General features: G+C 48.5%; 2 protein-coding genes across 7 annotated transcripts in view; both read left to right on the top strand.

The window, feature by feature from the left end:
• The window catches only part of LOC308467456 (granzyme H-like), a 175,490-nt gene that overhangs the window by 49,780 nt on the left and 103,860 nt on the right, over window positions 1-21,850 (top strand). The gene's annotated exons all lie outside the window — the stretch shown is intronic.
• The window catches only part of TLE2 (TLE family member 2, transcriptional corepressor), a 43,490-nt gene continuing 42,742 nt past the window's right edge, over window positions 21,103-21,850 (top strand). For 3 of the 6 annotated variants that reach the window (XM_080988882.1, XM_080988878.1, XM_080988879.1), the window contains exon 1: window positions 21,104-21,757. In XM_080988882.1, the coding sequence (XP_080845008.1) occupies window positions 21,734-21,757 (24 nt within the window). In that variant the 5' untranslated portion in view covers window positions 21,104-21,733. Of the gene's footprint in view, window positions 21,758-21,850 lie in introns of all 6 variants that reach the window. The other 3 variants (XM_080988880.1, XM_080988881.1, XM_080988883.1) reach the window with 2 other exon arrangements.

The following is a 21,850-nucleotide window of genomic DNA, read 5'->3' as shown; positions in this document are numbered from 1 at the left end:
GGTGGCACTGTGGGTAAAAGCCTCAGCGCCTAGGGCTTGCCGATCGAAAGGTCGGCGGTTCGAATCCCCACGGCGGGGTGCACTCCCTGCTCCTGCCAACCTAGCAGTTCGAAAGCACCCCCGGGTGCAAGTAGATAAATAGGGACCGCTTACTGGCGGGAAGGTAAACAGCATTTCTGCGCTGGCTCGCCAGATGCGGCTTTGTCACGCTGGCCACGTGACCCGGAAGTGTCTCCGGACAGCGCTGGCCCCCGGCCTCTTGAGTGAGATGGGCGCACAACTCTAGAGTCTGTCAACACTGGCCCGTACGGGCAGGGGTACCTTTACCTTACACCGCTTGATTGGGTTTGAAACAGACAAACGTGCGCACACACCCAGTTTACAAAATATAAAACAGTGAAATAATAATAATAAATATAAAATTTACAGCCCTACTTTAAAACATACAAAAGTTAAAAGTCTGAAACGGATTAAAATCCACTGGGACTTTCTAAGCCTCTAGGTAGGCTGGTCTGAAGAAGAATGTTTTTTAGTATTCTTAGGCGGTTGGAGGATGGATGGCGGCTAACGGATTGAAGTTGAAACCTGACAAGACAGAAGGACTGTTTTGGGGGGGACAGGGGGCGGGCGGGTGTGGGGGATTCCCTGGTCCTGAATGGGGTAACTGTGCCCCTGAAGGACCAAGTGCGTCGCCTGGGAGTCATTCTGGACTCACAGCTGTCCATGGAGGCGCAGGTCAATTCTGTGTCCAGGGCGGCTGTCTACCAGCTCCATCTGGTATGCAGGATGAGACCCTTCCTGCTCGCGGACTGTCTCGCCAGAGTGGTGCATGCTCTGGTTATCTCCCACTTGGACTACTGCCATGCGCTCTCCGTGGGGCTACCTTTGAAGCTGACCCGGAAACTACAACTAATCCAGAATGCGGCAGCTAGACTGGTGACTGGGAGCGGCTGCCGAGACCACATAACACCGGTCCTGAAAGACCTACGTTGGCTCCCAGGATGTTTCCGAGCACAATTCAAAGTGTTGGTGCTGACCTTGAAAGCCCTAAACGGCCTCGGTCCAGAATACCTGAAGGAGCGTCTCCACCCCCATCGTTCAGCCCGGACACTGAGATCCATCTCCGTGGGTCTTCCCACTAGGCTTGACTACGTCGAGGGGGAAATGCAGGTGTAGGTGGGCCAATCCAGCAGGCTCTCTCCATTGCGCTTTGATAGTTAAGATCACTTGATTAGGACCCGAGTTCAAATCCCACTCCTCGCAGTCATGATGTTCACTTGGGGTGGCCTTGTAGAGCAGGCGTTCAGTCGTGGCCTCTTGGCCCGGCCTACCTCTCAGGGTTGTTGCGATGGCGGAATAAGGAGCGGGGAGAACCGTTTGCACTGCCTTGTGCCCTTTGGAGAAAAGGCAGGATAGAAACGGATTAAATACAGTAACTTCTGGGAGATGATATATAGTGGGATGAAAAAAAATGTTGAAATATACATCTATAAAGAAACCAGAAGTATTTTTACTGGGCATTGTAGGAAGTGATATAAATAGAAAGGAATGGACTACATGGAATTGGCGGAAATGACTGGCAGAATCCGAGACCAGGGAGAAGAGTCGGTGGAAGAAGATTGGAAGAAATTTAAAGACTATTTACAGAAATACTGCAAAATCAATGAATGCTAGAATGATGTTGGATTGAAGTTAAGTGGTTTCTAGCTGTAATGGTATAAAAGAATATGAAAAAATGGATTTTTAACAGGTAAAAATTTAATGTTATAATATATTAAGATTAAAGATCAGGATAAATTAAGGAGGGAAAGGAACTGCTGAACTAATAAATTGAACTGGAATACAAAAAAGGGAGGTATGAGGAGGTCCGGGAAACAAGCAAATGAAAGATAAATGATAGAAAGATTGAATTGTTTTTAACTATTTTTATTTTGTATTTTTTCTTCTTTTTCTTTTCTCATTTTGTAATATTGTGAAAACCTTAAAAAATATTTATTAAAAAAAATAAATAAATAGAAAGGAATGTAAGTTGTTTTTATATGCAATAACAGCAGCAAGAATATTATTGGCACAAAAATGGAAGCAAGAAGAATTACCGACGAAAGAAGAATGGAGGATGAAATGAATGGACTATGCAGAACTCGATAAACTAACAGGAAGGATTCGAGATCTGCGGGACCAGAAATTCACAGAAGACTGGTGTAAATTTACAGACTATTTGTGATGATCAGACTACGTTTGTAGGTTTGCAAGAAGTTTTGTGAGGAGAATTATTGGAACTATTGCAAAAATGGGTAAAGGGGAGGTTGGTTAGTTAAGATAATTAAAGGCAATATGAATTTAAGAAATGCATAAGAAGTGTTTAAAACGGCGGATCATCAGAGGTGCTGAGGGAGAATTCCAAAAAAGATTGTATAAGTGGTGAAGTTTTGTGGTATGTATTATAATTTATATGTTAAAATTAATAAAAATTATTATATATATAAAAAAGAAACTGAGTAAATACAGGAAACGCACCATTGCAGAATTTGGCTAGGCTATCCTGTTATTATGTCCATCGGCTGATAAAGCCTAGCCAAATCTTGATTTTTCTCTCTTCTTTCCTCGTTTTTTTTTAAAAAAAATTATTCTTTTTACTGCCTGGCGTTGCCGGTGGATTTGGGGATGATTTGTCAAGGCATAGCAACCTGCCTTCGCCTCCCAGAGCATCACTAATGCAGTAGCTGAATCTAAGAGGGAGTTGGAGAGAGAGAGAGAGAGAGAGAGAGAGAGAGAGAGAGAGAGAGAGAAGGAGGGACATCAATAATTGAGACGCCACTCAAGAGCTGTAAGGGAAAACAGGAGCTGGAAGGATAAGGTCGAAAGCCATTGCGGCTCTTTCTGGAGCGAGGCCCTCCACAAGGACGCAGGAAGGATCACGTCCGCAAAACAAGGATTTATTTGTTTTCGACAGAACCGCAAAGACTCGCATCGCCAGCACGAAGATTTCAGGGCAGGTTCCAAGTCCCTTTGACTTCTCATGTATAGGGATGCGGGTGGCGCTGTGGTCTAAACCACAGAACCTAGGACTTGCCGATCAGAAGGTCGGCGGTTCGAATCCCCGCAATGACGGGGGAAGCTCCCGTTGCTCGGTCCCTGCTCCTGCCCACCTAGCAGTTCGAAAGCACGTCAAAGTGCGAGTAGATAAATAGGTACCACTCTGGCGGGAAGGTAAACGGCGTTTCCGTGCGCTGCTCTGGTTCGCCAGAAGCGGCTTAGTCCTGCTGGCCACATGACCCGGAAGCTGTACGCCGGCTCCCTTGGCCAGTAAAGCGAGATGAGCGCCGCAACCCCAGAGTCGCCCACGACTGGACCTAGTGGTCAGGGGTCCCTTTACCTTTACCGACTTCTCATGATCTGGGCACTTTTGTTGATGCAGCCTAGAATTGCAGTAGCCTTTTTTCTTTGCTGTTGATTCACAGAATCATACAAGAGCTGGATGGGACCCTGAAGGTCCTGTAGACCAACCCCTTACAATGCAAGAATCTCTGTCTTCGGAGGTTTTGAAGCACAACCATTTCCAAAGTCTAACTTGGGCATCCTCACAAGATGTGGGCAGTTGGGAGACAGCCAGGGACACATAGAAACTATTTTCATGCACCTTGACTTGTTTTCTCCAACAAAAGCTAGGGGGGAGAGAGCTGCAGACCCATGAGCCAATTCGGCCCTCCCTTCCTCTCTATCCGGCCCTCAGAAGTCTCCCCAGGCTTCACCCTTCACTGGCTCTACTGTCTGAACAGAGGATAGACCCAGAAACTGCAATTAATTCAGAATGCGGCAGCTAGACTGGTGATTGGGTGTGGCTGCCGGAACCACATAACACCGGTCCTGAGAGATCTGCATTGGCTCCCAGTACGTTTCCGAGCGCAATTCAAAGTGTTGGTGCTGACCTTGAAAGCCCTAAACGGCCTCGGCCCTGTATACCTGAAGGAGCGTCTCCACCTCCATCGTTCTGCCCGGACACTGAGATCCAGCTCCGAGGGCCTTCAGGCGGTTCCCTCATTGTGAAAAGTGAGGTTACAAGGAACCAGGCAGAACGTCCTCCCTTCAGATGTGAAGGAAATAAGCAGCTATCCTATCTTTAAATATGAGGGTGAAAGAGGAGAGTGCAAAATATGGTCTGAAGCTCAACATAAAAAACCCCCAAGATCATGGCCACTGGTCCCATCACCTCCTGGCAAATAGAAGGGGAAGAAATGGAGGCAGTGAGAGATTTTACTTTCTTGGGCTCCATGATCACTACAGATGGTGACAGCAGTCATGAAATTAAAAGATGCCTGCTTCTTGGGAGGAAAGCAATGACAAACCTAGACAGCATCTTAAAAAGCAGAGACATCTCCTTGCCAACAAAGGTCCGTATACTTAAAGCTATGGTTTTCCCAGTAGTGATGTATGGAAGTGAGAGCTGGACCATAAAGACGGCTGATCGCCGAAGAATGGATGCTTTTGAATTCTGGTGCTGGAGGAGACTCTTGAGAGTCCCATGAACTGCAAGAAGATCAAACCTCTCCATTCTGAAGGAAATCAGCCCTGAGTGCTCACTGGAAGGACAGATCCTGAAGCTGAGGCTTCAAGACTTTGGCCACCTCAGGAGAAGAGAAGACTCCCTGGAAAAGACCCTGATGTTGGGAAAGATGGAGGGCACAAGGAGAAGGGGACGACAGAGGACAAGATGGTGGGACAGTGTTCTCGAAACGACTAATATGAGTTTGACCAAACTGCGGGAGGCAGTGGAAGACAGGAGGGCCTGGCGTGCTCTGGTCCAGGGGGTCACGAAGAGTCAGACAAGAAGAAACGACTAAACAACAACAACAAGGCATGGAAGACACACAGCCCTTTCCAGACACACAGAGCAATAGCTTTTCCTTCCCACACCCGTCTCTGATCCACAGCCGCCACACTTTTTTTGGCAAAAACAGTAAATAGTGTGATTAATAAAAGATTAGGGCGAAATGCGATGTATTAAATATTTAGACGGCGCAGATGCCAGGGTAGGTGGCAGAGGCAAGTACATCTGGCTCCTGCAATATTTCAGGGGGTGGAGGGGTCCCACACGGCGTGTCGCCCCCCCTCAACACACCTTGCTCTCCTGATCGTTCCAGGAAACCAGCGAATTCATCTCTTCCAGGGGCGAGAAAAGCCTAAGTAAATATTCTTTTTTTCCCCAAATTTTTAAAATTGATTTTCCAATTTTTTATCAAACAAAAAAAATATAAATACCAACCAACCAACCAACATTTATCCTAACTATAATAATTCCATTTTTTAAACAGTGTTAAATGGCTTCTTCAAATCCCCCTGGCTGAGTTTCCATATAGTCCATTGTAGCAGTTTTCCAAAACTATTTTCACATAAGATTTACTTGGTCAAATTACATCTTTCTTTCTTTTCATTTTAACTTTAACATTTTACAACATCGCATTTTTAAATCCTAGGCCTATTTGGTACTCGCAAGTGATTCTGTTTATGTTATCTTAACCATATTTAGCTAAATAATCTTTGAATTTCATCCATTCCTCCTGGTACTCCTCCTCCCTCTGGTCGCGGACTCTTCCGGTCAGGTCAGCTAGCTCCCAAAAACCCATCATCTGCCATTCCTCCACTGTTGGTACTTCTTGTAGTTTCCAATTAAGGAAATATACTTGGCCCTAGTCTACCTTCCTTTGAACATAGCTCAAGCTGGTAGAGCACTACACCTCTTCATCTCAGGGTTCAAGCCCCACACTGGGCAAATGATTCCTGTGTCGCTAGGGGCTGGACTAGATGAAACATGGGGTCCCTTCCAACTCTGATTCTATGCCCATTTAGCATAGCCCCCTTGATGAGCAGGGAGGCGCACGGGGTCTCTGAGCATGCACAGAGTGCCCCCAGCCTTCCCAGGGCTCTTTCCTGTTTGCTGCCTTCCTCGCAGCCCTCCAATAATCACATTTGTAGCGTTCAAAGGGACCCCCCCCCTTTATATATAAAGTCTGGATAATAAAATCCAAACGTTTTTGGGTTTGTTTTAAACCAATTTTTCAAGCAGATGGGAGTTTCCTCCAAGCAGCAGGAAGATGTGTGTGGTCTCTGAGCGCAGACAGAGCGCCCCCAGACTCCCCCAGGGAGAAGCTGAAGTCCTTTCCCTTTGTCCCTCCCTCCATTGATGGAATTCTGATAATATATCCAAACCGGGTGTTTTTCCCCCCTTTGTTCATTTTTAACCAGCCTTTAAATTTTGGAACACTGGTTGTTGTTGTTGTTTAGTCATGTCTGCCTCTTCGTGATCCCCTGGACCAGAGCACGCCAGGCACTCCTGTCTTCCACTGCCTCCCGCAGTTTGGTCAAACTCATGTTTGTAGCTTCAAGAACACTGTCCCACCATCTCGTCCTCCATCGTCCCCTTCTCCTTGTGCCCTCCATCTTTCCCAGCATCAGGGTCTTTTCCAGGGAGTCTTCTCTTCTCCTGAGGTGGCCAAAGTCTTGGAGTCTCAGCTTCAGGATCTGTCCTTCCAGTGAGCTCTCAAGGTTGATTTCCTTCAGTGTTATGTACTGAGTTGAATAGGATCCAAACTGTAGCAGTCTGATTGGTCCTAGAACAATAGGATCCAAAAGGCAGCAGTCTGATTGGTCCTAGAACAATAGGATTCAGAATGCAGCAGTCTGATTGGTCCTAGAACAATGCAGCAGTATGATTGGTTGGCAGGAACCACCCAATCCTGCTCCAGATAGAAGTGAATCCACAACCTGATTGGCTTACAGTAGAATTCCAGAATTAGCCAATCATGTGCAGCCCATTGTGTAAATAATGTATATAAAGCAGATACTGTGAGGGGACATTTATTCATTCCTCCTCACCACTATGAGCTGAATAAAGAGCATGAAATCACTTTGCGACTCTGAGTATATTTCACTGGCGACGAAGGTGGGATCCCGCTGAGCTGACTGCCACACACAGCACCGCAGCACCGCCAACTGCCGCACCGCTGCCTCGCACCGTGTATCCAGGCTTCAGCTCCGGGGCACAAGGAACTCAGAATGGCAGCCAACAGCAGCTTCTCGCCATTCAACCCAGCATCTGGAGACTGGGAAGCGTACGCCTCCCGTTTCACCTTCCTCCTAGAAGCCAAAGGGGTCACCGACGAAGAAGACGCCAAGAAGAGGGCGATATTCTTCAGCGTCTGCGGAGAGGAGACGTTTGAAATCGCCCGGGCTCTCCTTGCGCCTGAAGACGTCGCTACTGTTCCATACAAAACAATAATGGAACAGCTGAAGGGGCACTTTTCGCCACAGCCCTCAGTGGTGGCTCGTCGAAATGCCTTCTACGCAAAGCGGCAAGCCCCTGGGGAAACCATAACTGGGTTTGTGACCTCTCTCCGCCAAGCCGCCCGGTTCTGCAACTTCTCAGAGCTGGAGAACATGCTTCGTGACCGCCTCGTCGGTGGCCTGAAGGATGAGAAGCTGCAACGACGCCTCTACGCTAAGAAGGACCTAACGTTCCAGGTCGCTCTGGAGGAGGCCCTGGCAACGGAAGCTGCCGAGAGGTCGACCCAAGAGGCACGGCCGAGCCTGCCATCCCAACCGAGGGTCCACCATGAAGACCTCACCGACGACTCAGGATCCGACAGGGAGGAGGTGCACCGAGTACAGCAGCGCACTCAAGCAGCGCACAGACCACAGCTGCCTCGACGAGAAGGAGGGAACTGCGCAAGCTGCGGGGAGAGTCACGAGAGGAGGACCTGCCGTTTCCGCAACGCAGAGTGCAGGCAGTGCAGAAAATCGGGACACATCGCCCGGGTGTGTCGGGCTCGGCCCACCCGACACCAGGCATCAGATGACCAATCCAAGAGCCCCAGGTCCCGGGGCCCAACGCACCAAGGCAACTCGACGGAGCTCACGGACTTCCAGGTATACCAGTTGCCCCACCCCAACGTAGAGAAAATTTATGTAGAGGTACAGATAGAGGGGGCCCCATGCCGCATGGAGCTTGACACGGGTTCAACTCTATCCATAATCTCGGCAAGGACCTTAAGGAAACTGTGTCCCACTGGGGGTCCCAAACTCAGGCCGGCCCCATTCACCCTCCGGGACTTCCAGAAACGTAAGGTCCCCACAATGGGGGTGGGGACCTTCAGGGTGCAATACCGAGGGCGGACGCGGCAACTGGACTTGCTTGTGGTCAAGGGCCCCTACATTAGCTTACTGGGATTGGCATGGTTTGGACCACTGGGGCTAGCTGTCACCGGGGTGAACCACACTAGCTTACAAGTGGACGTGGACGCCATATGCAAGGAATTTCCAGGGGTAGTAAGAATGAAGGCCCTTGCCAGGAGTTATGTGTGGTGGCCGGGGATCGATGGAGAGATAGAGGCCTGGGTCAAACACTGCCAGGCCTGCCAAGAATCCCGCCCAGATCCCCCAAGGGCCCCAGTCCAGTCCTGGGAGTCCGCCCGAGCACCATGGTCACGCCTGCATGTGGATTTCGCTGGCCCCTTTCAGGGGAAAACATTCTTCATAGTGGTGGACTCCTACACCAAATGGCTGGAAGTCGCACTGGTACCGTCCACTTCCACGTCCGCAGCCATCCGGGTACTACGCAGGCTGTTTGCAACCCACGGGCTCCCTGACACTCTCGTCTCAGACAACGGGACTGCATTTACGTCAGGAGAATTCCAAACCTTCACAGCGCAGAACGCCATCCGCCACATCCGTTCGGCGCCGTTCCACCCTGCCACCAATGGCCAAGCAGAACGCATGGTGCGGACCACCAAGGACACCCTTCGCCGCATGACGCAAGGGGACTGGGAGTACCGCCTTGCCACATTCCTTCTAGCACAGCACAGCACCCCCAGCTCAACGACTGGCCGGAGCCCCGCTGAACTACTAATGGGTCGGCGCCTTGCAATCAGATTGGACCGCCTTCACCCCGATAGAGCTCAGGATGAGGTAGTGGTGGGGGAAGGCAGGAACCCCCGGACCTTCGAGGCCCAGGACCCAGTGTACGCAAAGAATTTTGGGGCAGGCCCAGCATGGGTACCCGCCACAATCACCAGGGTCACTGGCCCCGTGTCGTACGAGGTGCTAACGGATGGGGGGCAATGCTGGCGCCGCCACTGCGACCAGATACGGCGACGATTCCCGGGAGAAAACCAGGAGGAGGACAGGTCAGAGGAGTCCCAAGGGAACAGCGGGGCAGTGAGGCCCATAGAGCAGGAGGGGCCAGCAGGAGAGGCAGAATCAGTAAATACAGAGAGGACCCGTGAGGCCGAAAGGACACCGGAACCAGAACCACGACTGAGCGAGCCGGTTGCACCAGACCAAACAGCCGCATCACAGCCAGCATCCTTGGAACACGAGCCAGAACCCGGAGCCCGGACCAGGGAACACCCCAGGCCACAACGCACACGTAGGCCGCCGGCATACCTTGAGGACTATGAATGCGACCACCCGGGCAGGACTGGAACTTAGAGGGGAGGGGTGTTATGTACTGAGTTGAATAGGATCCAAACTGTAGCAGTCTGATTGGTCCTAGAACAATAGGATCCAAAAGGCAGCAGTCTGATTGGTCCTAGAACAATAGGATTCAGAATGCAGCAGTCTGATTGGTCCTAGAACAATGCAGCAGTATGATTGGTTGGCAGGAACCACCCAATCCTGCTCCAGATAGAAGTGAATCCACAACCTGATTGGCTTACAGTAGAATTCCAGAATTAGCCAATCATGTGCAGCCCATTGTGTAAATAATGTATATAAAGCAGATACTGTGAGGGGACATTTATTCATTCCTCCTCACCACTATGAGCTGAATAAAGAGCATGAAATCACTTTGCGACTCTGAGTATATTTCATTCAGAATGGAGAGGTTTGATCTTCTTGCAGTCCATGGGACTCTCAAGAGTCTCCTCCAGCACCAGAATTCAAAAGCATCAGTTCTTCGGCGATCAGCCTTCTTTATGGTCCAGCTTAGGTCAGGACATTTTTGCAGCGGATAAAGAAGACTCTTGGCTCTGCTTCCAATAGGCTCTGGGGTTCAGACAGAAAGGTCTGTGAGGCCACATTTCAAACCCCCAGGCCTTGTGGTCTTCACGGCTGAATGAGGAGGGGGCAATTCCAGTGCTTTTTCTTCTGGGGGGTACGCTGGGGTACGCATACCCCTAAACATTTTGCGAATCTAAGTCTGCCCTCATTGCGGGGCAGTACTCCAACATTGATGGCAGAAAGTGAGGAGGAATTAAAGAACCTTTTAATGAGGGTGAAAGAGGAGAGCGCAAAATATGGTCTGAAGCTCAACATCAAAAAAAACGAAGATCATGGCCACTGGGCCCATCACCTCCTGGCAAACAGAAGGGGAAGAAATGGAGGCAGTGAGAGATTTTACTTTCTTGGGCTCCATGATCACTGCAGATGGTGACAGCAGTCACGAAATTAAAAGACGCCTGCTCCTTGGGAGAAAAGCAATGACAAACCTAGACAGCATCTTAAAAAGCAGAGACATCACCTTGCCAACAAAGGTCCGTATAGTAAAAGCTATGGTTTCCCCAGTAGTGATGTATGGAAGTGAGAGCTGGACCATTAAGAAGGCTGATCGCCGAAGAATTGATGCTTTTGAATTCTGGTGCTGGAGGAGACTCTTGAGAGTCCCATGGACTGCAAGAAGAACCAACCTCTCCATTCTTAAGGAAATCAGCCCTGAGTGCTCACTGGAAGGACAGATCCTGAAGCTGAGGCTCCAGTACTTTGGCCACCTCATGAGAAGAGAAGACTCCCTGGAAAAGACCCTGATGCTGGGAAAGATGGAGGGCACAAGAAGGGGAGACAGAGATAGTGGGACAGTGTTCTCAAAGCTACCAGCATGAGCTTGACCAAACTGCGGGAGGCAGTGGAAGACAGGAGTGCCTGGCGTGCTCTGGTCCAGGGGGTCACGAAGAGTCGGACACGACTAAACGACTAAACAACAACGCCACTTCAATATGAGTAGGAAAATGAGAGTACCCCTAAACATTTTTTTAGGGTGGGGAAAAAAGCACTGGTCATTTTGAAACCCTGGTTTCCCAGCTCCTAGCTCACCGGTCTTAAACCAGAAAACCGCTTTGCACGTGCTCAGAGGCCGTGGCGTCCTTCCTCGTTTATTCTTCCCTGGTGTTTTTCCCATGGCGGAGGAAGCTTTTGGTACTGGGAAAGGAAGAGATGGAGAGCGGAGGAGAGGAAGCGAAGCAGATTTTATTTTATTTTTTATTGTTGTTGTTTTTTATTGGAAGGCGGCCTTTTGCTGATGGCGGGCGCTGGGGACGTTTGGCTCCTGATCCTGGCTGCTCTTGGAGCTGGAGAAAAGAGAGAGAGGGAGAGAGAGAAAGAGAGAGAGAGAGAGAGAGAGAGAGAGAGAGAGGAACCATCCTTTTTCTCCCTCTCTGCCTGCCTGCCTCTCCTGCTAATGCTTGATTGATAGCCAGCATAAAACCTTGCCAGGGTTAGATCAATGGGTTGCAATTATAGCAGCCAACCACTCAGGAGCTGGGAAGGCCGAGGACCCCACGTTACTTTGATTGACAGCGCAGGGAGAGGGGGGGGGAGGAGGGAGAAAGGGAGGGAGGCAGAGAGAAGCGAGGGGGGGTTAGCTATGCGCGCAAGGGCTTCTGGGAAATGTAGTCCGCTGCTGCTGCTGGTACCTTACTAGCGCATCAAGTCTCCCTGCTCCTCATTAATCGTCTGGCTATCTTGGGGTGGTTTAACCATCTTCAACCCTCCCCCCCCCCAGGGGCATAGCCAGGGTTTTTGTTAGTGGGGGCAGAACCTCAATTAAGTATTTTATTCCTATAATTTTTTTAAGGAAAAAACAAACCCGTGTATTCTATCATGAGAGGTTTTTAATTTGTTGATGATGTACAAACTGCACCTATGTGATATCTTTGAACGTGTGCAGAAATCATTGGAGTAAGTACTGTACTGCGGTCTCTGAATTATTTTTTTAAAACTTGTTTTGTGTATGTAATCCCAGCTGGTACAGGTAGGTAGCTAGATTTTTTAAAAACAAAAACAATCCTGTCAAATCTGTATTTTTTTTCCTGCCCATCCATGGATTGCGGAATGCCTGTGTAAATAAACTGCAACTCTGCTGGGTAAAAAAAAGAAAAAAAAGTTAAGTATTTTATTGATTTTTATTGATTTGGGGCCGCGACAACCATAACACCCCCCCCAAAAAACCCCTGCTAGTTGCCTGATGGAATGAGTTTCTGCTCTCCTTATTTAGAGACATATTTTGGGTGCCCCTGTTTTTTGCTTACTTGAGAAGGAGGGGACAGCTTTTTCAGCCCAAGGGGCCGCATTTGGCCCCAGGCAGGCTCTTGGGGGCCGCATGAGGAATATCGCCCCCTCGGAAAATAATGCAGTCCTGTAAAAAGCTTTTACACCCACCCCTGTTTTAACCGTACCTGGGTAATTCCAAACCTCTAGGCAACAGGCAAGACGCTATACAGTACCACTAAAACCCCATAAAGCTTTTACAGGTTTAATACATTTTAAAGAAACCTAGCCCTAAGTCTATCTTACCTTTCCTGTCGATCTTTCCTCTCCCGTTTTTTGTCCGTCTGGCGAAAACCGAGACCCATAGGATCTGCAAAATGTGGGGATCCGAATTTCCGGCTGCAAACACGATGGTTATTACAATCGGTTTATTCATCGCCCCTCTAAACGAGGAAGCTTGCGTATAAGAGATTTAGAAATGATTGAAGTCAATATTTTGGGCCGTGTGTAAACCACACGATGTCTGTTGGGTCTTATATGCAAGATAACGGGCCGTTTTGTTTATAGTGAAATCATATTTATTAGGGGAGGAAAAGCAAAGCAAAGCAAAAAAAACAACAACAACCTGAAACAAACAACAAACTCCAACAAATCTATATAAAGCAAGACTCATTTATTCTGCAGGGAGCAAAAATACGTTTAACTGTTTCCAGAATGTGCAGTAATATTGGGTACCTGTCGTATTTTGATGGGGTGCTATTCCACAGAACAGGGGCAGCCGGACTGAAATCTCTGCTTCGACTGACTGCAAAACGGGCTTCTGAGATTTTTGGAAGTTGCAGGCAAGACAGTGACCTGCTGGCTGTGCAAAGGGTAAGGTGTTCTCTCGGGAAACCACATTTGGCGAGAATGCCACCAGGTCCCATCGTTCCGGTCCCTGGTACAACTAGAAATATTTGGAAGAATTAAACCCCTCGTTCGGGCTTCGGTACGACGGTTCTTGTGGAAATATAAAAGAGTGTCGCTCTGAAAGATGTGGATGTTCAGGATTTCAGCAGTGGAAAGTCTTTGTGGACTATGGGACTTCGGCTATTGTAGTTTTGGCTATTGTGTTTGCTTTGTATATGGTCTGATGCAATACCCTGTTGCCACACTTTTGGGCTAGTATTTTTCTTTTATTTTTAACGACCCAGGGTTTTACTTTTGCACCGCTTTCGTTGCACAAGAGACCCCCTCCAGGTGGCAAGAGTTCGCCAACGTCCGGGAAGCAGCAAGAAAAACCCAGAAATTGGAACGAGGTGTGGACAGTCCAGTTATAAATCCAGAAGAATTAGTTTGCTTGCTCTCCCTATTCCAGGAAGCTTTTAATGTTCAATGTTTTGTTTTTTAACCTCTTTACATTTTGTTGGAAGCCCCCGTGGCTGCAACGACCCGGCCAGATGGACGCGGGTCTAAGAAATAAATACTTCTTGTTGTTATTTATGGTACGAGGTTGTTCATAACGTTGATATAGGATTTTGATTTTGATTTCAAAGAAACCCGGTCCCCCAACTGTGTAGGCCCACAGCTGGGCGAGAATTGAGACTGGCGGATCTTTCGATCTCTACTTGCGGAAGCAAATCCTGTTGAGTCCATCGGACAAGTCCTCTTCCTCTGTTATTCCAGAGAACAGGACTGGGACAAACTGGGTGGAAATGGAAGGTGAAGTGGGACAGATTTTGTCTAAATTTCAGAAGCACCCTAAGGGGATGAGCACTCAGGGCAGGCGTAATAGGGCCTGTCTCTACCTTTGCAAGAGGTATCTAAGCAAAGGTGAGGCAGCCTACTCGCCAGGGGTGTCTCAGTCGTGTCTCGAACTCGTCTCTTTTCGCCATTTCACACTGCCCATGGGCGTGCTGCTGAATGGCAGCGATGGCCCGGGGCTGAAAATGAATTGAAAGGATGAGTTTGGTGGTACAGTGGTACCTCGGGTTACAGACGCTTCAGGTTACAGACTCCGCTAACACAGAAATAGTTCTTCAGGTTAAGAACTTTGCTTCAGGATGAGAACAGAAATCGTTCTCCGGCGGTGCGGCAGAAGCAGGAGGCCCCATTAGCTAAAGTGGTGCTTCAGGTTAAGAACAGTTTCAGGTTAAGAACGGACCTCCGGAACGAATTAAATACTTAACCCGAGGTACTACTGTGAATTCTGGTGCTGGAGGAAACTCTTGATAGTCCCATGGACAGCAAGAAGATCCAACCTCTCCATTTTTAAGGAAATCAGCCCTGAGTGCTCACTGGAAGGACAGATCCTGAAACTGAGGCTCCAAGACTTTGGCCACCTCAGGAGAAGAGAAGACTCCCTGGAAAAGACCCTGATGTTGGGAAAGATGGAGGGCGCAAGGAGAAGGGGACGACAGAGGACGAGATGGTGGGACAGTGTTCTCGAAGCTACCAGCATGAGTTTGACCAAACTGCGGGAGGCAGTGGAAGACAGGAGTGCCTGGCGTGCTCAGGTCCAGGGGGTCACGAAGAGGCGGACATAACTAAACGACTAAACAACAAATCAGAAGGGGGTGTCATTGGGGAGTGGGGCCTGTCTGACCTCAGCTAGAAGGGATCTTCACAAAATCGGCCCCACCCTACTGAACTCAGGGCACAAGCAGAGATATGAGGAATCAGCTTAAAGCAGTGCAGACCAGCGCTTCTTCAACTAGCGTGTGCTTAGGCTGTGGAATTCCCTGCCACAAGAATGTGACGGCAATCAACCTTTAGGAGAAGGAACTGGCAAATTTGTGGGCTCTGCCCTGCCTCCGTGGCCAGGCAGAGGCCAGGATGCTTCTGAAAACCAAGTTGGCAGAAACCACAGGAGGGGAGAGCTGCTCTCGCACTCGAGTCCCGCTTGAGGGTTTCTCGCAGACCTCTGGTCGGCCGCCGTGAGAAAAAGGGAGGCCGGGCTTTTTGGGGCGCTGCAGGTTCTTATCGTGTTCTTATGGGATGGAGCAGCAATTCCACACAGAATAAAACACAGAAGCGCAAGCTGGAACATAGCTCTCAACCGTCCCTTATTTGGCGGGAAACTCCCTTATCCCAGCGCTGTGTCCCGCTGCTGTCCCTTATTGATGATGTCCCTTAAATTTCCCGGGTTTCAAAGGAAGTAGCTCCTCTCCCTCCCTCCCTGCCGGCCAGGGAGGAGGGAGGCTCCAACTGGGTTGCTTGGCTGCGTTGCTCACCCAATAAGGAGTCTAAGAACGACTGGGGGGTGGAGCTTGCATGCCTTGTGCCGATCAAATCGGCCATGTAGCTGGGGACTCGCCTTTGCTCAGCGCTTCCCAGCAGAGTGGTGACGGTGGTTTTCCTTGCTGCATCCCCTTTGCCGGGTTGCTGCGCTGTGGGAACCACCGCTTGAGGCTTCGTTTGGCTGCTGGCTGGGCTTTCTGCCTTTGGCTCGGAGGGGCTCAGAAGTTGAACATACCTGTGCTGGGAAAATCCCTTATTTTGGCTGCTGATCCCTTATTTTCGAGGCTGCGGGTCCCTTATTTTCAAATCTATAAGCTGACAGCGATGAGCTGGAAGGGCATTGCAATCAAATTGACAAGCTTTGTGACCTCTGAAAATGACAGGGCAGTTTGCTCAGACATACAGTAAAAGGAATGTAAGGAACAAGCTTCAAATAGCTTTTGCCCTGCCCTTATACTCCCAATATATTTCTATTTTTACTTAAAAATAATAATAAATACCGTAATTTTTACAGCCCACGTACTCCTGAGCAAACAGGCATAAGGTTGCAAATATAAAACTATATGATTACGACAGGACTGGGGCTTCCTTCAAATGCTGCCTCTGCAAAGACAGACTTGATTTCAAAGAAATATTTTTGCGAAACAAAATAAATGCAAATAGGGAAAAGGGAAAATGGTGGTTTATTATCCACCCTTTGTATTACCATCGTTTCCAACCATCCCTCTAATAATAGATAAAGTTGTAACTTGTTCCCGTGTAAAAGCTCTGCATTTGCAAGAAAAAAAAGAATTTTTTTGCAGGTTCTTGCACTGGGAGGCTGAAGAGACTACAACACCCAGAATGCACCGCGGGACATCCCTCCCCAGCACACGCACCCCGCCCCTCTCCCAGTCGTTTAAGCATCCTGCCTCTCTCCCTCCTGATTAGTCTCCCCAAGCTCTGACGTCATAGACCCATGTGGGATCCGGCTTCGCTGATTGGCTACCTCGCCTGCCCCGCTGCAGCCAATCAGCGGAAGCCTACAGTAGCAGAAGCTCGGCAAGGCAATTTAAGGTGGAACGGAATTTCCCCTTTCACAGTGCTATTTTAATAAAAAGTATCTCCTGTTATACTGTGTATATAAATATATATGTTTAAATAAACTCTTTGCAGACGTTGTGTAGGACAACACTGGGGTTTTATTTCTTTATTTCGTGAAATGTATACCCCTCTTGATTGTAAAAATAAATAAGGCACTTTACCAAAGAAAAGAAAAAGATAAAGCAATAAAATCATCACTAAGGAAAACGGACAGCAATAATTTAAGACACCTGGAAAGTTAAAATAGCAATAGTCTGAGTTACTGTATCACGTGGGATTTATAAGAGTCTCTGCCACCATCTGCTTACAAAACCGGCTCCTTTTCAACGTGTGAACTTAAAAATATCCCGAAAATATTCTTCCCGCTACCAAAGAAGAGCACAAAGCCTTTCTCAGTCCAGTGCCTTCGAGGTGCATAGATGCTGCTGTCCAGTTGAATGTTAACCTGTGGAACTCTCTCCCACTGGAGGGAGTGGTGACAGCCGATTTGGGGGCTTGGCTTCAGAAGAGGATTAGACAAAATCATGGCGGACATGTCTTTGGGTGGCTACAGGCCACAACGGCTCCACTCTGCTTCCATGGCCAGAGATGGCGATACTTCTGAATTCCTGTTGCCGGAAAATTGCTCTTGGACTCAGATCCTGGGTTCCACATAATGGAAATCTAGTCAGCCTCTGTGAGACAAGGCATGCTGAATTAAATAGGCCGTCGGCCCAATCCCAGCAAGTTCTTCTGCTCTTAAGTGTTCAAATAAATTAGTCACGGTGTAAAGGTAAAGGGACCCCTGACCATTAGGTCCAGTCGTGACCGATTCTGGGGTTGCGGTGCTCATCTCGCTTTATTGGCCGAGGGAGCCGGCGTACAGCTTCCGGGTCATGTGACCAGCAGGACTAAGCCGCTTCTGGCGAACCAGAGCAGCGCACGGAAACGCCGTTTACCTTCCCGCCGGAGCGGTACCTATTTATCTACTTGCACTTTGATGTGCTTTTGAACTGCTAGGTTGGCAGGAGCAGGGACCGAGCAACGGGAGCTCACCCCGTCATTACGGGGATTCGAACCGCCGACCTTCTGATCGGCAAGTCCTAGGCTCTGTGGTTTAACCCACAGCGCCACCCGCGTCCCTAGTCCCGGTGTACATACCATCAAATCAATTGCAATCTTTTTTTAAAACAGCAACAATTCCTAAGGATTTGTATTAACCACCGGGGTCTAAACTTTAGAATCTAAAGTAAAATGCTCTCGAGTTAGGCTGCCCTCCTCGCACAGCCTGCTTTCAAAGCGAGCGGCTTCCTCAAAATAACCTTGGGAACTGTAGCTTGCCCCCTTCACAGGGCCTCAGGACCCCAAAGGAACTACAGTTCCCACAAGCCTTGGTCGTGTGCTTTGAATGAATGCTGTGTAAGGAATAGAACTGTAAGGCTGGAAAAGACCACGAAGGCCGGATCTAGCCCAACCAACCCTTTGCTTTTTCTTTTTTTTATATAATAATATTTATTCCAAGTTTAAAGTTACAAAAAGAGAAAAGAACAATACAAAATACAAAAAAGAATATAACAATAACAGAGCGAGAAGTAAAAAAAAAAAAAAAAGGTATAAAAATACATTCAATTGAAATAGAACAAAAACAGATTAAACCTTTACATGACTTTTTTCCTTTACTTATTTCCTTGACCTCCTCTCACCTCCCAATTTTGTATTCTAGTTCAGATCGTTTTTTCAGCAAATCCTTCCAACCTTATTTTCATTTACGTAGTTTAATTTAAAATATTATAATTTGACATCCTCTCTTTCATCAATTTCATCAGCTCATTTTTGCTTAATCCTTTATATCATATCTACCAAAACTACCTAATTTTCTTTTTCCAACATCTTTCTAACAGTCTTTAATATTACAATATTTTTGAAGATACACTTTAAATTTTTTCCAATCTTCTTCCACCGACTCTTCTCCTTGGTCTCGGATTCTGCCAGTCATCTCAGCCAGTTCCATATAGTCCATCACTTTCGTCTGCCATTCTTCTCGGGTGGGTAATTCTTGTGTCTTCCAATACTTTCCGATGAGTATTCTTGCTGCTGTTGTAGCATACATAAAAAAGGTTCTATCCTCCCTTCGCACCAATTGGCCGACCATGCCCAGAAGGAACAACCAACCCTTTGCAAGGCAGGTATCTTTTACCCATCGTGGAACTCGAACCCACAACCCCAGGACTGAGAGTTTCATGCTCTACCGACTGAGCTATCCCAGCAGTCATCGTTGCTTCTTCTTATAAGCCAGTTCCCGCAATGAAAGACAGACTAAATCGGAGCCCGAAACTGCTCAGAAGTTTCCAGCAGGTGTTTACTCCTGTATTGGAGTACGATTGAGATTTTGCAGGAGGACTTGCAGCTCCAAAACAGCGAGCCGCTTTTTAGTCAGCTGGCCTTCAAGAAACCGCTGTTCCTTTATAAGAAGAGCTGGCAGGATCAGGGCAATGGCTTGTCTACCTATTGCAGGGGTCAGCAAACTTTTTCAACCGTGGGCCGGTCCACTGTCCCTCAGACCTTGTGGGGGGCCGGACTATATTTTGGGGAAAAAATATATGAATGAATTCCTATGCCCCACAAATAACCCAGAGATGCATTTTAAATAAAAGCACACATTTTGCTCATGTAAAAACACGCTGATTCCCGGACCGTCCGCGGGCTGGATTGAGAAGGCGATTGGGCCACATCCGACCCCCAGACCTTAGTTTGCCTACCATGGTCTATAAGATGCCCCCATGTATAAGACACCCCTGGTGGGAGGGCGTTCCACAGGGAGGGTGCCACCACCGAGAAGGCCCTCTGCCTGGTTCCCTGTAACCTCACTTCTCGCAGGGAGGGAACTGCCAGAAGGCCCTCGGAGCTGGACCTCTGTGTCCAGGGTGGACTATGGGGGTGGAGATGCTCCTTCAGGCACACAGGTTATATCCAAAGACAGGTGTGAGATGCTGAAGAAGAAGAAATGTGTGGGTGCCGGACTTCCCTAAATTCCTGGTTCCAGTAGTTGTTAGAATTTAATCAAGGCTTGGGGAGTTAAACTGGATGCCAGACTCCTAATCCCTGTTCAGGAGATCATCTGGGAGATGGGCCATTAGGAGAACAAAGGGAAGGTAATGGGTCATTAAGAAAACCAAGGAGTGGAGGCTGTGTGCTAGATGGAAAATGGGTGAGACCCCTCCTCCATCTCTGAGTTAGTTAGAGAACATGTACCATAGTTTAGCATTGAGAGTTGGCTGCGATGCGGCCCAGAGGTTGCAGGCTGTTAAAGGCGGCAAGCTGGAGAGAGGGCCAGAGGACAGCTGATTTCTGTTTGAACCCGAAGCCCCAGCTATGAGGGGGAGAGGTTGCAAGCTGTTAAAGGTGGTAAGCTAGAGAGAGGGCCGGAGCATGGTGGCTGATTCCTGTTTGAACCCGAGGCTCCGGCTGCGAGGGGAAGAGGTTGCAGGCTGTTAAAGGCGGTGAGCTGGAGAGAGAGTGTGCCGGCGCACAATGGCTGGTTTCTGTTTGAACCCGAGGCTCCGGCTGTAGGAGAAAATAGTTGCATATATGAGTCGATAAACCACGGATCCTTACGATGGGCTGTTGTACGTCTGTTAATTTCCCGGATATTTTTTTTGAGATTTTGCAAAGAAAGCTCAACAACTTTTGCGTCCGGATTTCCCCTTTTTGACAGACGGCAGCAACCCTACCTTACTACACCCAGTCGCGACTCATTCCCAAAAGGAAACAAGAGGTTTCCTGGAGTCCGGCACTGCTCGGGAATTGGAGAGGTGGGCAAAAATTGTTGTTGTTGTTTAGTCGTTTAGTCGTGTCCGCCTCTTTGTGGCCCCCTGGACCAGAGCACGCCAGGCACTCCTGTCTTCCACTGCCTCCCGCAGTTTTGTCAAACTCATGTTCGTAGCTTTGAGAACACTGTCCCGCCATCTCGTCCTCTGCCGTCCTCTTCTCCTTGTGCCCTCCATCTTTCCCAACATCAGGGTCTTTTCCAGGGAGTCTTCTCTTCTCCTGAGGTGGCCAAAGTCTTGGAGCCTCAGTTTCAGGATCTGTTCTTCCAGTGAGCACTTAGGGCTGATTTCCTTCAGAATGGAGAGGTTTGATCTTCTCACAGTCCATGGGACTCTCAAGAGTCTCCTCCAGCACCAGAATTCAAAAGCATCCATTCTTCGGCGATCAGCCTTCTTGATGGTCCAGCTCTCACTTCCATACATCACTACTGGGAAAACCAGAGCTTTAACTATACGGACCTTTGTCGGCAAGGTGATGTCTCTGCTTTTTAAGATGCTGTCTAGGTTTCACATTGCTTTTCTCCCAAGAAGCAGGCGTCTTTGAATTTTGCGGGCAAAAATACACGAGAGCAATTCTGGATCATGCCAGCGGCCTTTTGAGATCTGGCGTCCTGTGGTCACCTGGGAAGCCAGCAAACAGCATCCGACCACGAGAGCAACACCCTCCCCTCCTGCGGTTCCCCAGCTCTAACCACTAGCTGCTACTGCCCCCCTTCCAGAAAGCGTGATAAGCCGCAGCGGTTTGGAGGCTCATCGTTCTTCGGTTTGGAAGATCCACCTTAAGCTTCCCGTTTGAAAGATCATCTTCCCCTGGGCTCGCAAGAGCCAGCTCCTTTTGCAGACAGGGACTGCTGTTGAAATCCGGCCAGATTTTCGCCTGACCTTCTGTTTGCGTTCTCCCTCTCCAGCTCCCTTCCCTCCACGCACCCCACCCCGGCCAGCCGGCCCCCCCCCCCCGACAAAAAAACCCCCAAACATCTCCTCCCTTTTCTTTCCAACAATTGCACAAAATCTCCTTTTGCTCCCACCCCAGTGAGTCTCCTGACCCCCACATTCCAATGGGGGAGAATTTCCTCCTCTGCTACTTCCAGCCTTCGCAAAGGAAATACTGTTTTTTGGCACGGTTTTCTTTGAAGGGATATAATTCTTTTTAATGGATTAAAAGGGAAAAAACCCAACAACCCTCTACTTAGATCTGTGGAGCTTCGAAACGGGGGGGGGGGGAGTTTTTTCTCTCTTCCCCCCTCCTTTTGCTTTTCGAGTTATTTTCCCCCTGGATAATCAGAAAGAAGAAAAAGGATTATTTCCTTTCTCCTCGGGTGGGGTTTTTTTTTTTTTTTTTTTTTTGGAGGGGGGGTTTATCCCCCAGGATGTATCCACAAGGACGGCATGCTGTAAGTATCAATATTTGGGGTGTTGTTGTTTTTTGGGAGGGTCGTTGTTTGAAGGAACATGCCAAAATGTCGTGAGAAATCTGGTGGAAATAA

The sequence above is a fragment of the Podarcis pityusensis genome (assembly GCF_964106645.2).
Source record: "Podarcis pityusensis genome assembly, chromosome: 18".
NCBI lineage: Eukaryota > Metazoa > Chordata > Lepidosauria > Squamata > Lacertidae > Podarcis > Podarcis pityusensis.
Note: the sequence above shows the minus strand (reverse complement) of the source record. Positions and strands in the feature narration are given on the sequence as shown.